Raw genomic sequence first — 14942 nt, 5'->3', positions numbered from 1 at the left:
AATTTCTTTCAAAAAAATTTCACATGACATTTTTTTCTGTATTTTTTTTTCTAATCAAATAAATACATATATAATATTAAAATGCCTTTTAAATTCCAGTTCAGTTCCTGGGTTTGAAATGAGGCAAAATTGGAGGCAGATGTTTGTTAGGATAAACTCTAAATATCCATAGACAGATTCAATTCGGGATCAAGCGGACGCTGAATAAAATTCACAAAGGGAGACGTTTCTTTCTAGGACGTTGCACAACTCTCTTGAGCCAGTCATTTGTTTTTCATGCCTTGCCATATTAACTGCGCGTTGGCGTATTATTGGTTTTGTCATATGATTGTAATAAGTCCAGCATGGCTGATTTTCCCACAGAGACGTGTGTTCGCCACTAGAGGGCAGATCCTCACTGGACTCTCACTGTCCTGCAGTTCATCTGATGATGGAGCAGGTCAACTAATGGACATTTACAGAACAGAAATGTTGATGACATCATCACACACTTATGCATGTATGAAGATGATCGTCCGATCAGCAACACAAACACAGCTCTTCAGTATGTCCCGCTCAAACTCACTGATTCATGGAATCTGTCCATTGATCAAAAACTCCATTTATGTTACTTGTTTGCTTTTTATGGAAAGTAAGCTCACATTGCTCTGTGATTTAATGCATGAGCTTTTACGAGTGCAAATAACCCCAAATTATGTGTCATGATAACCAGTATGACTGAAATATTTACATTTACATTTTACATTTAATTATATAATAAATAAAATAATTAATTTAATTTAATATATGTTATATAATATTATATATAATAATATAAAATAAATCAAATCAAATAAAAAAAAACTGATAGAATAGAAAAATAGAGCAAACTAGTCTTATTAATAAATAAATAGCAAACGAATAAACAGAATACAAAAAGAAGTTTTTTGTTTTGTTTTGTTGTTTCTTTTTACAGATAATGAATCGAGTGCAAATCTTAAATGGTCAAGCTTTTTTTTAAAGAATAGAATTAGAATAGAGAGTGTTAGAGTTAGAGGGTCAAATAAAGATGGAAGAGATGTGTTTAATCGTTTCTTGAAGATGTCTCAAAGTCTGAATATTAAACAACAAATTCTGTTTTTATCAGGACTATTTTTAAATTAGGTTTATTTTTATATTTTCTCTTTTCACTTTAATTTTGAATAAAGTTTTAGTAATTTTGTTGTCATTTTTATGATTATTATTTTATATATATATATAGTTTTTATACATTTTTATTTATTAGCTTTATTTTAGTTTTGGTCATTTTACTGAAAGTTACTGCTAAAAAAGTATGTTTTTATATTATATTATGCATTTCTATATATATAATATATTATATATTATAAAAAAGTAATGCATTACGTTACTTTTGCGTTACTTTTTAAATCGGGGCAGGGCTTGCTTCTTAGATTTAAAAAATAATTCTAATTTTGGCAAACGTAAAAGCCCTTTTGATGAATTCACCTCAGGCTGAAAGAAAAGTACAGTCACGCAGGAGAAAATCACTCTTCAACAATAAAAAAAAACATGAAGCACAAATGTTAGTTTATCTAGAAAAGTAGAAGTTAATTTTTCATATGGTTTGCTTATTCATATGGTTGAATTTGATCATCGAATGTCAGCAGCAAAGATACTGGTTAATAAACAGAATTAAATACACATACATTTAACAAATTTAATTATCGCAGGCTTGTGTTTGAGTTTGCATTTCACTGTTTTTATTCATTCTGAGGAAAACTAAATCTGTTTTTGTGAGTGAGATGAATTAATGCATGTTCACATTTAGTCTAGAATACAGTAACATCATGTTTACTCACAATTTCCCAACAGGAGACTTGTCAATCAATAAATTCAGGAAAAACTTGTGTTACTTATTTGAAGTAACTCAGATATTTCCTTAGAAATTCAAAGTTAAAGGAGAAGTTCACTTCCAGAACAACAATGTACAGATAATATACTCACCCACTCATCCAAGATGTTCATGTCTTTCTTTCTTCAGCCGAAAAGAAATTATGTTTTTTGAGGAAAACATTTCAGGATTTTTCTCCATATAATGGACTGATATGGTGCCCCGAGACTGAACTTCCAAAATGTAGTTTAAATGCGGCTTCAAACGATCACAAATGTGGTTGTAAACGATCCCAGCCGAGGAAGAAGGGTCTTATCTAGCGAAACGATCTGTTATTTTCATTAAAAACATATACAATTTAAATACTTTTTAATGTCAAACGCTCGTCTTGTCTTTCTCTCCCTGAACTCTGTGTATTCTGACTCAAGACAGTTAGTGTATGTCGAAAAACTCCAATCGTATTTTCTCCCTCAACTTCAAAAATCATTTCAGAATCATCCTACATCACTGCAGAAGAACAGACACAGTGTTTACAAAGAAGATCAAACACCCTTAACAAAAAAGGTAAAACAGTGATATAGGACGATTTTGAAGTTGAGGAGAACATGAGATGGGAGTTTTTCCACATACACCAACTGACATGAACCAGAACAAAAACAGTTTGTAGGCAGAGCATGACAAGATGAGCATTTGACATTAGAAAGTATATAAATTGTATTATTTTTATTAAAATAACCGATCGTTTAGAGTCTTTGAAGCCGCATTTAAACTACATTTTGAAAGTTTAAAATCGGGGCACCATATCAGTCCATTACATGGAGAAAAATGCTGAAATGTTTTCCTCAAAAACATAATTTCTTTACGAATGAAGAAAGAAAGACATGAACATCTTGGATGACAAGGGAGTGACTACATTATCTGTAATTTTATGTTCTTGAAATGGACTTCTCCTTTAACATTCACATAAGCAAGAAAAATGTTTTCAGAAACTGGATGTGTTGAGTGTTCAGAGAACATTCAGAAATAACCTTAATAGGCAGGTCAACGAAATGTTCTTCGAGCATATTTTTGTTACGTGGGTTTTGTGCAGCAGAGCTGCTACAGAGGAACAAAAGGCAAGCAAGTCGAAGTCTCCTGCGTCCAAAATCCAGAATGAGCCTGACAAAGACAAACTGGTTTAATCAGCGTCCAACAAGAACGAGACGAGGAAATGGAAAAAGAGCCGAGCCAAAAGCATCTGAGCGCAGGTCACCGATTCACAAACAAACCAGGCAGTGTGAAATCTGCCTGCATGCTTTCATAGGTGAGTGTTATCTATAGAAACACACACACATACACACTCACACCTCATTTGTTACACTGTCATCGTCTGCTGCAATTAACGCAACAGTTGCATCTGACGGGCTGCAGTGTGAAGCGGGACTCTTAAAAGACGCCGCCGAATGTGTCCGGGCCCGAAGCGCTTATTCGCACGGGGCTCTGAGGCGTTCGTAACCCAGCGGCGCAGGAATTCCTGCAGGAGCCGGACGGGTTGGAGCACGTCGGCGTGTGTGAGGTGAGCTGATGATGGAGGAGGATGAGCTCTGAACAGAGATCTTATCGCTCAGTGCTGCTCTTTCATCGCTCATCTACATCTGTCTCAGATGTTTGTCCTAATGTCTGCCAGAGGAACAGACACTTATATACAATGCACATCATCCCAAGTCAATGTTTTGATTGCACTGACATCTTGACAAATCTAAGCACAATCTAAGACATTATTGAGATCTCTTCTGAAAACTCAACAGGAGACACACGTTGGAGCTCTTTTTCATCTGTGACACAAGATGAATTAAAGGTCACATAAACATGAAAATGAAAAAAATTACATACACACACATATAAAAATCAACATGTACCCTAATTTTATTACAAAGGATTATTACACTGTAAAAAAAACTATTTGTTGAGTCAACTTAAAATAATTTGTTACCTGGCTGCGTTAAAATTTTAAGATCAGTCAACTCAAAAAAAGTTTAGTTAACTTGAAATGTTAAGTTGTACTAAGTGACAACTTAGATATTTGAGTTGATTCAACTTAACATTTTAAGGCAGCTGGGTAACTCGCCCAGCTTTTAAGTTTAGCAATCCAAATTTTTTTAAGTCAACTTAAATATCTAAGTTTTCACTTAGTACAAATGAACATTTTAAGTTGACTAAGCTTTTTTGAGTTGGTTCACCTTAAAATTTTAAGGCAGTAGGGTAACAAATTATTTTAAGTTGACTCAACAAATCGTGTTTTTTTTTTTTTTTTTTTTTTTTTTTCATTTTTTACAGTGTATGGAAGCCCATTTCCGCCACTAAATAAAAGAAACTTTTTATCTTTTTTAAAACTTTTTATTAACTCTGACATTTTTTCTCACAATTGTGAGTTATAAAGAAAAAAAAGACTGATACGTTCACAGAATTGCAAGTTTATATCTCGGAATTCTAACGTAATAATTTGCAATTGCAAGTTTATATCACGCAATTTTGACTTTAAAAGTCAGAATTGTGATAAAAAGTCAGAATTGTGATATAACAAGTCGCAATAACGTTTTTTAATATTTTTAGTCAATGGCGGAAACTAAGGCTTTCATAGGTTATTGTAGTTAACTAAAACAAAAAATACATTTAACCTCAAATAAAATAAAATATAAATAAATAAAGTTTCATAGTTTAAAATAATGTACTAAAATATAAAATACTAAAATTAAAATATAAAAACAACTACAGACATTTGTTTTAAAGAAAAAATAAAAAGCACAACAAAATTAATAAAATGAAATTAAAACAGAATATGTAAATGAAAGCTCACACTAAAACTTGGTGTGTTAGTATTTAAAAATTAATGGCATCCAAAACAAAAGTGTTTGTTTACATAATATATGTGTTTACTGTGTATATTTGTTATGTATATATAAACACACGCACACATGCATGTGTATATTTTAGAAAAATATATTGTGCTTATATATTAAAACTATTTATATATATTAATTATATGAATATAAACACATACATGGAAATAAATGTAAATATTTTTTAAATATATACTGTATGTGTGTATATTTATATACACAACACACACACATATAGTATGTAAACAAAAACTTATTTTGGATGTGATTAATCGTTTGACAGCACTACTACAAATATAAAGTTGATTTTGTCATGTTCATAAGAACACTAGCACTACACATGCAAATCTGCCTACAGTAAAAGCAACATTGTTTATGGTGTTGAGAGCATTTCTACTTATTTCTACAGTAAAACACACATGCATGTGTCTTGTGTTGAAATATTAAGGTGCAGTGGAGCTGATGCTTGTGTGTTTCTGTCTGCAGACGCTGATGAAACACAAAAACGCAACACAAACAGAAACCAAGAACAGAGCGTCTGGATGCAGACTGAGTGATTGACTGATACAGACGCAGATGCATCACTTTATTATGAAGCTGTGTCTGATGTCGATACCCTTTGACTGGATCTTCAGATAAACTCCATCATCTACTCATAGAGTTCATATGAATCATGCCATTTAATGCAGCTTTAATAAGTGAATCACATCAGCACTGACATTTCATTCCTCTGAAAACATCTATGAATTTACACGCTTAATTACAAATTATTGTTACAGATCCTCAGAAACTCCATCCATCTTGAAGTGGCTGATGAAAAGCGCGACCTTCACAATCAACAGAACATATTTTTTTTCCAATCAACGGCACTGTGAGAAATATCCTTTTAGAAATGAACTTTGAAGTGTAATGTTTCTTGAGGTTCAGGTTCAGCATTACAGAGCTGTGAGAAACATTACACTTCAAGGCTGTTTTTAGTAAACTTTCTCATATGGTTAATGAGTAGAGATATATGAGCAGAGATATCAAATTATGGCCTTTAATGATAAAGCATGAGGCTCAAACAGTTTCTCATTGAGGGGTTTCAGATCATTCTTTGGTTTTACAGGAGTCCAATTCCATGCTTCTGTTGGGTCATATAATAACGTATTTTTGCTGTAAAATCTTGACTGATTTCTATCAAGTAAACGTCAGAATAACTGTAGTCATATTTTCAGATAAACACTTAGTGGACTGAAGCAGCTTGGCTTTATTTGATTCTCCATTAATCATTTTTTAGTCTTAAATCTGATCAATGAAATGATTCACGATCCGCGTTCTAAAGTTCCATTCTGAATCAAATGATTCACGATATGCACTCAAGTCCCAATCTGAATCAAATAATTCACAATCCTCGCTTCAGAGTTCCGATCTGAATCAAATGATTCGCGATCCGCTTTTCGAAGTTCGATTCTGAATCAAATGATTCACGATACGTACTCAGGTCCCAATCTGAAGCAAATGATTCGCGATCCACGTTTCAAAATTCCAATCTGAATCAAATGATTCACGATATGTGCTCAAGTCTCAATCTGAATCAAATGACTCGCAATCCGCATTTTGAAGTTCCAATCTGAATCAAATGATTCGTGATCCGCGCTTCGAAGTTCCGATCTGAATCAAATGATTTGCGTTATGCACTCAAGTCTCAATCTGAATCAAATGATTCACAATCCACATTCCTAAATACCAATCTGAATCAAATGATTCGCAATCCGCATTTTGAAGTTCCGATCTGTATCGAATGATTCGCGATCCACGTTCCAAAGTTCAGATTTGAATCAAATGATTCACGATATGTGCTCAAGTCTCAATCTGAATCAAATGATTCGTGATCCGCGCTTCAAAGTTCCGATCTGAATCAAATGATTCGCGATCCGCTTTTCGAAGTTCGATTCTGAATCAAATGATTCACGATACACACTCAGGTCCCAATCTGAATCAAATGATTTGCGATCCGCATTTCGAAGTTCCATTCTGAACCAAACGATTCGCGATCCGCGAAGCAAAAAGTTCCAATCTGAAGCAAATGATTCCCGATCCACGTTTCAAAATTCTAATCTGAATCAAATGATTCACGATATGTGCTCAAGTCTCAATCTGAATCAAATGACTCGCAATCCGCATTTTGAAGTTCCAATCTGAATCAAATGATTTGTGATCCGCGCTTCGAAGTTCCGATCTGAATCAAATGATTTGCGATATGCACTCAAGTCTCAATCTGAATCAAATGATTCACAATCCACATTCCTAAATACCAATCTGAATCAAATGATTCGCAATCCGCATTTTGAAGTTCCGATCTGAATCAAATGATTTGGGATCTGCGTTCTCAAGTTCAGATCTGAATCAAATGATTCACGATTCGCGTTTTGAAGTCCCGATCTAAATCAAATGATTTACGATTCGCATTCCGAAGTTCCACTTCTAAATCAAATGATTCACGATATGCGTTCAAAGTCCCGATCTGAATCAAATGATTCACAATCTGCATTTTGAAGTTCCAATCTGAAGCAAATGATTCACGATCCACGTTTCGAAATCCCAATCTGAATCAAATGATTCACGATCCGTGTTCCAAAGTTCCGATCTGAATCAAATGATTCACAATCTGCATTTTGAAGTTCCAATCTGAAGCAAATGATTCGCGATCCACATTTCGAAATTCCAATCTGAATCAAATGATTCACGATCCGTGCTTAGAAGTTCCGATGTGAATCAAATGATTCGCAATTCACGTTCCTAAGTTCCGATCTGAATCAAATGATTCAATCCGCATTTTGAAGTTCCAATCTGAATCAAATGATTTGAATCCGTCCCGATCTAAATCAAATGATTTACAATTCGTTCATTCCGAATCAAATGATTCCACTTCTAAATCAAATGATTCACGATATGCGTTCAAAGTCCCGTTCCGATCTGAATCAAATGATTCACAATCTGCATTTTGAAGTTCCAATCTGAAGCAAATGATTCACGATCCACGTTTCGAAATCCCAATCTGAATCAAATGATTCACGATCCGTGTTCCAAAGTTCCGATCTGAATCAAATGATTCACAATCTGCATTTTGAAGTTCCAATCTGAAGCAAATGATTCGCAATCCGCATTTTGAAGTTCCAGTCTGAATCAAATGATTCACGATCCGTGCTTCGAAGTTCCGATGTGAATCAAATGATTCGCAATTCACGTTCCTAAGTTCCGATCTGAATCAAATGATTTGCAATCCGCATTTTGAAGTTCCAGTCTGAATCAAATGATTCACGATCCACGTTTTAAAGTCCCGATCTAAATCAAATGATTTACGATTCGCATTCCGAAGTTCTACTTCTGAATCAAATGATTTGCGATCCGCGCTCAAAAGTCCTGATCGGAGTAATGATTTGCGAACCATCGTTTCAACCATTCAATTCGCGAAATGATTCGACCCGCTCCGAACTTCCGATCTAAATCAAGTGATTCACGATAGGGCCCAAACCAGGCTCTACATTTTGGAACAGGCTCCTGTTTTATCAGTCTCGTCCATACACTGTAAAAAAAGAAAAAACCTGCATTTGCTCTGTTTTTTAAATCTTCTTTGAAAACATATTTTTACTCTTTAGCTTTTGAATCATTAGAAATAGGAATGAGATTGGACTGCTTTGCTATTATCTCTGCATTGGCACTTATAGAGGTGTTTATTGTAGAGTTTTTCTGACAGAATGTGTACTCGGGTTCAGCTCGCGTTGTGTTTAATGTGCTCTATAAATACAGGTTGAGTTGGGTTGTTAAAAACACAAATGCAAGCGGTCGGTCTCCAGATAAACAAACCCGGCGGCGCTCGATACTGAGGTCAGAGACTCGAGGTCAGTAATGGAGGAGTCTTTGTACTGCACTTCTTTCTGTCGAGGAGCTTTCTGCAGCTCTGAGTTCAGCGAGAGGAATCGAGTGCTTGTTTAACAGTCAGCGTTCTTTTATTTCACTGCTCCTGTGAGCCTTGAACTCATCTCAATACTCGCACACCCAACGTGAGATTTCAACAGCACTGACCTTCAGTGGCTCAGAGACGCTGCTGTGACTTACGACCCTCTCAACGCGCTCGCGTCTGAAGGTCTGGATTAACGACGCAGCTCTTCCTCTTGACTCGCTACACAACACACACACGAGACACGTTTCAGTGCAAGATCCTTAACAAGAAAATAACAGGAACACATTCAATGCACATAAACCAGGCTGAAATCTACAGCTTATGCTGCAGGTAATCACTTCTGTGAATTCTACAATAAAACTCGTGTTTATTACTTGTCAGCATTTATTGTGTTATAAACAGAGTTTGTACTGAACTGCGGCTGTGTTTGCAATAGCGTACAAGCAAACTACACTTACTCTGAAACATTTTGCACTCAGAAATTATCAGTAAATTTCTCAAATCATTGAAAAATCAGTTGCTGCCTTGATTTTTTTTTAAGGTGAGTCAGATACAAACTTTTCAAATTAAATAACATTAAACTGGCTTTAAAAATGTGTGGATGTTGTGTAACTTATAAATGAAGCTATTTTGATTAAGTTAAAATAATTTTCTCACAACTTACTAATGATTTTTTTCAATTACAAAGAAACTGCAAAACACTGAAATAAACATGAAATTTCGAAAAGTCAAAAGATTGATATTGTAATTTCTTGTAAAACACACTCCAAAAATATATTTATAATTTTTGAAAGTATTTTTATAGAGTAATAATGTGGTTATGTCTTTTTTCCCAATAAAAACTATTTTAAAAAAAACAAAGTAAATTCACACACATTACATTAAACATGAAATTTGCAAGTAGAACAAAATAGTATTTTATTGTAAAATATCATCTAATAATCCACTTTATTTACAATTTATCAACACATGCAACATAATGACGTCATGACACTACATCTCAAATTATGCTCATTTTTGTGAAAATAAAACTCAGAGATTTCATATAAACTCAAAGATTTTTCATTAAATGATCTGAGCTGCTGTAGACATTCATTTAGCATTTTGTTGTGTGTTTTTATTGCTCTCGTGCATTTTAAGACTGAATTGAAACATTTTATACAGCAAAGATTGCAGCACAATGCATCTGAATTGAATATAAATATCCATGCATTTGGATTACACAGATTTAATGTGAACAAATAAACTCAATGTCATATTGTCAGTCAAACATCAACGCTTTAAATACATAATAACCAGCTTTATATATTTATCATCAACTGACTGACATTATGTTTATTTGTTTATGTTAAAACTGTAATCCAAATGCATGGAAATTTATATATATGCAATTTAAATACATAAATCCTACATTTAGGCCTGAATCATTTTGAGTATAAAATACATATATATATATATATATATATATTGAAAACCATCAGAAAACCATTAAAATGTGAAAAATGAGTTTTTGTTTTCTTAAATTCTTAATTATTGTATATACACTGCCACTCAAAAGTTTGGGATCAGTAAGAATTCTTTTTTAAATTTCTTATGCTCATCAAGGCTGCATTTATTTGATCAAAAATACAGAAAAAAGACAATGATACTGCAAAATGTTATTACAATATAAAATAATGGTTTTTATTTTAATATACTTTAAAATATAATTTATTTTATTTTGTGTTTAAAAACTAAAAGTACAATAATAAAAACTAAAATTGCAGTGATAACCCCTTTTCTTAAGAAACCAGGGCTTGATTCAAGTAATTTTGACAATTATCGTCCAATTTCCAATTTGCCATTTTTGTCTAAAATTCTTGAAAAGATTGTTGTTTCCCAGCTTCGTGGTCATCTTTCCAGTAATAGTTTATTTGAACGGTTCCAATCTGGGTTTCGTTCTCAGCATAGTGTTGAGACCGCACTTGTAAAAATATCAAATGATTTACTACTAGCTGCCGACTCTGGACTTTTATCAATTCTTATACTTCTGGACCTTAGCGCAGCATTTGATACCGTCTCACACACTATATTATTAAACAGGTTGGAATCTATTGGAATTACAGGTACAGTCCTTTCTTGGTTTCGTTCTTATCTTACAGACCGGACACAATTTGTACAACTTAAACAGTTTCAATCAACCACTACTCCAGTTGTCACTGGTGTTCCACAGGGCTCTGTTTTGGGACCTCTTTTGTTTCTTATTTATCTTCTTCCTATAGGCACCATCTTTAGGAAACATGGTATTCAATTTCATTGCTACGCAGATGACACCCAACTTTATCTTTCCTCTAAACCTTCTTCAACGTTTCTCCCTTCTGCTCTTGTTGAGTGCCTCGAAGAATTAAAAGTTTGGTTTTCCCGTAATTTTCTCAAACTGAATAATAGTAAAACAGAAATTCTTCTTGTTGGTACAAAAACTATATTAGGTAAGTCAAACATTTCTTCGGTTTTAATTGATAATTTTAATGTTCCATTGTCCAATCAGGTTAAAAGTTTGGGAGTCATCTTTGATCAAACATTGTCTTTTGAAGCTCATATTAATAGTGTTACCCGTTCTGCATTCTTTCATATTAGGAATATCAATCGTTTACGTCCCGTTCTTTCAACGAAGAGCACGGCTACTCTTGTGCATGCTCTCGTAACTTCAAGAATTGATTATTGCAATGCTTTATTTTACGGGCTTCCTTCAAAAGCACTCCAGAAATTACAGTTGGTACAAAATGCCGCTGCTCGGGTTATATCCAAAACTTCCATTTCCCAACATATCACTCCTGTCTTACAAAATTTGCATTGGCTTCCAGTTAAATTCCGTGTAAATTTTAAAATTTTACTTTTAACTTATAAAGCACTTAACAACTTGGCACCTCCATATCTTTTGGATCTTCTCCATGTACAAATTCCATCACGTAACTTAAGGTCCTCTTCGGCAGTTACTCTTGTACTTCCACGTACACGGACAGCTTCTATGGGGTCACGAGCTTTTGGTTATGCGGCACCTTTTTTATGGAACGCACTTCCTGCTGAGGTTCGCAACAGTTCAAGTCTTCCAGTTTTTAAATCTCGTCTAAAAACATGTTTGTTTAGGCAGGCTTTTATGTGATTTTATTTTGTCTGTTGCATTGTTTTTGTTTGTTTTTTAACTAATGTAATTGTTTTATTTCTGATTGTAAGGTGTCCTTGAGTGCCATGAAAGGCGCCTTTAAATAAAATGTATTATTATTATTATTATTATTATTAAATAGACATTAAAAAAAAAATTCTAACTTTTAAGTTTGTTTAAAAATAAAAGTAACATAAAAATAATAATTAAATAGAAATTTAAAAAATAATATTTCTAAATAATATTACTAAAACTCGTAATAATACGCTAAATAAGCATTAAAAACAAAAACTTATTTCTACATTTAGGTTTATGCAGTTTTTGTTATGTTTGTTTAAAAACCAAAACTAAAATAAAAAATAATAAACAATAAATAGGCATTTAAATTTTTTTTAATTACAATTTTTTGTTAAATTTGTTTACAAAATAAAAGTAACATAAAAATAAAAAAATGCAGAAAAAAACAGTAATACTGCAAAATGTTATTACAATATAAAATAATGTTTTTTATTTTAACATACTTTATAATAGAATTTATTCCTGTGATGCAAAGCTGAATTTTCATCAGCTGTTACTCCAGTCTGAAGTGTCACATGATCCTTCACAAATCAATATGCTGATTTATTATTAGAATTATCAATGTTGGAAACATTGTTTTTTTGGAGCGTGTGGTTCTTTTTTTAGGATTCTTTGATGAATAACAAATTAAAAAGAACAGCATTTATCAAATATATATATAAAAATAAATGACTGACCCCAAACTTTTAAACAGTAGTGTATATTGTTATAAATGCTGTTCTTTTTAACCTTTTATCAATTAAATAATCCCGAAAAAATATTACAGGTTCCAAAAAAATATTAGAATTAGAATCAGCATATTAGAAGGATTTCTGAAGGATCATGTGACACTGAAGACTGGAGTAATGATGCTGAAAATTCAGCTGCACATCACAGAAATAAATTACATTTTAACAGATATTAAAATAAAAACCATTATTTTATATTTTAAAAATATTTTTTTTTCTGTATTTTTAATCAAATAAACGCAGCCTTGATGAGCATAAGAGACATAAAAATGAAGAAAAATACAGCAAATCCGTTTTTCACATCTGAATGTTTTTCAGTGCTACTCTGAATTTATACTCAAGCCTTTGTGAATGCAAAACCTGCAGGCGCATGAACTCCGACAGCAGTCGGAATAAAAATAATACAGTTCTTATATCCTCAGAGAGACCTTGAGAAGTTCAGAATCAAGGCTGCATCTCTAAGAGACGGTAAACAAGCCCTCCAGGTGTTTTTAAGCGCTTCACGACGCCTTCAGGTAGTTATAGAGCGCCTGCAGACCTCCGTCCAGAACCTCTTTGATGGGTTTGAGCAGGGGATTGTGTCTGATGTGCAGACCTTTATCCAGCGGATGGCAGGCCAGCTTCTCCAGACGTCTCAGCCGGTGCATGTCGGCCGGAACGTTCTGGATGTCGTTGAAATCCACGTTGAGGAGCTCCAGCTTGGTCAGACAGCAGAGCATCTTGGGAAGCGAGTGGATGGAGTTTCCCTCCACGATGAGGATCTTCAAGTCGGTCAGCGTCTGGATCTGATCGGCGATGTTCTCCAGCTTATTACAGGCCAGCTGCAGGAACACCAGGTTCTTCATGGTGTAAACGCAGCCGGGGATGTGCGTGATGAGATTGTGGCTGAGGTTGAGCTTCTTTAATCCGCCGAGAGCCGACAGCGACGCCGGGAGAGCGGTCAACTGGTTATTGGCCAGACTCAACACTTCCAGCTTGGTGCACGAACCCAGCTCTTCGGGAACGTCGCTCAAGCGGTTGCGATAGGCGAAAAGCACCTTCAGGTTTCTAAGACGTCCGATTTCAGGAGGCAAAGCGCTCAGCTGGTTTCCCCAAAGATTGAGCACCACCAGGTTTTGCAGCAAACCCAAAGACGACGGGACGGATCGCAGCGCGTTGAGCGACAGATTGAGCTTCTGCAGCTCCGTCAGCTCCCATAACTCCTCCGGCGGATCCGTCATGCCGCGCCGAGCGAGGCTGAGCACTTTATATCCGAAGTGTGTCGTCGTGTGTTTGCGAATGCGCTCGACCGTCGGGAGGTTTTCCTCTAGAGCGGCGCTCTTTCTTCCCGACTGCGTCGTTGGGTCGTCGTCTGCGCTTTTGGATTTCTTTCCTCCCATTTCTGCTCTCCTTCTCGACTAGATGTTCCTTCTCATCTCAGGACGTTCCCAGAGCCGCGTGGCGTCACGAACACGTCCGACATCCGCGTCTCAAACACAGTCCCGGTGAGGGTCGGAAACATATCAGTGTGTCAAACAACATTGCCTTGGCAGCTCTTACTGAGTTTCAGCAGCCTCTTGTCCAGTTGTTCCTGTCACTTGAGCGCTGATAACTATCCTTGATTGTGCCCGGAGACGAGGACGGCCATTTCTGGGAGTGAAATACGAGGGTGCTGGCCTTTCATGCCACTCTTGACCCAAAATAAAGTCATGCATGAAGTCCAACTGTTTATGATAAAGTCAGCCTGCTTTTAGCGTTATCGTTAAATGCTTCAATTCATTACCTGAATTAAATGTTAACAAGAATAAAAAATAAAAAGAATAAATTAAATATTTCAAACAGTTGCCAAAGTAACATTTCTCATTTTAGTTCATTTTTTTATAATTTGTAGAAATAATTTATAATCTTCAGTTTGTGTTTAAAAACTAAAAGTATAATAATAAAACTAAATAGACAGTAAAAAATAATTTCTAACTTTTAAGTTTGTTTAAAAACTAAAACAAAAAAAAAAAAATAAACACTAAATAGGTATTTAATTTTTTTAAAACAATTGTTAAATTTGTTTAAAAAATAAAAGTAACAAAAATAATAAATAGAAATTTTAAAAATAATATTTCTAAATAATATTACTAAAACTCGAATAACAAATAATACACACTAAATAAGCATTAAAAAACAAAAACTAATTTCAAAACGTAGGTTTATACATTTTTGTTAAGTTTGTTTAAAAACTAAAACAAAAAAACTAATAAACACTAAATAGGCATTTAATTTAAAAAAATTGTTAAATTTGTTTAAAAAATAAAAGTAACACAAAAAT

General features: G+C 34.3%; 1 protein-coding gene across 1 annotated transcript; it reads right to left on the bottom strand.

Moving 5' to 3' along the window:
- Nucleotides 1-12318: 12318 nt before the first annotated feature.
- On the bottom strand, nt 12319-14080 carry lrrc30a (leucine rich repeat containing 30a). The gene has a single exon (XM_051098611.1). The coding sequence runs from the start codon at nt 14020-14022 to the stop codon at nt 13144-13146; it is 879 nt and encodes a 292-aa protein (XP_050954568.1). The 5' UTR covers nt 14023-14080; the 3' UTR covers nt 12319-13143.
- Nucleotides 14081-14942: the final 862 nt, after the last annotated feature.

This window comes from Labeo rohita, chromosome 24, assembly GCF_022985175.1.
Source record: "Labeo rohita strain BAU-BD-2019 chromosome 24, IGBB_LRoh.1.0, whole genome shotgun sequence".
NCBI classification, from domain to species: domain Eukaryota; kingdom Metazoa; phylum Chordata; class Actinopteri; order Cypriniformes; family Cyprinidae; genus Labeo; species Labeo rohita.
This window is presented reverse-complemented; position numbering and strand designations above follow the sequence as displayed.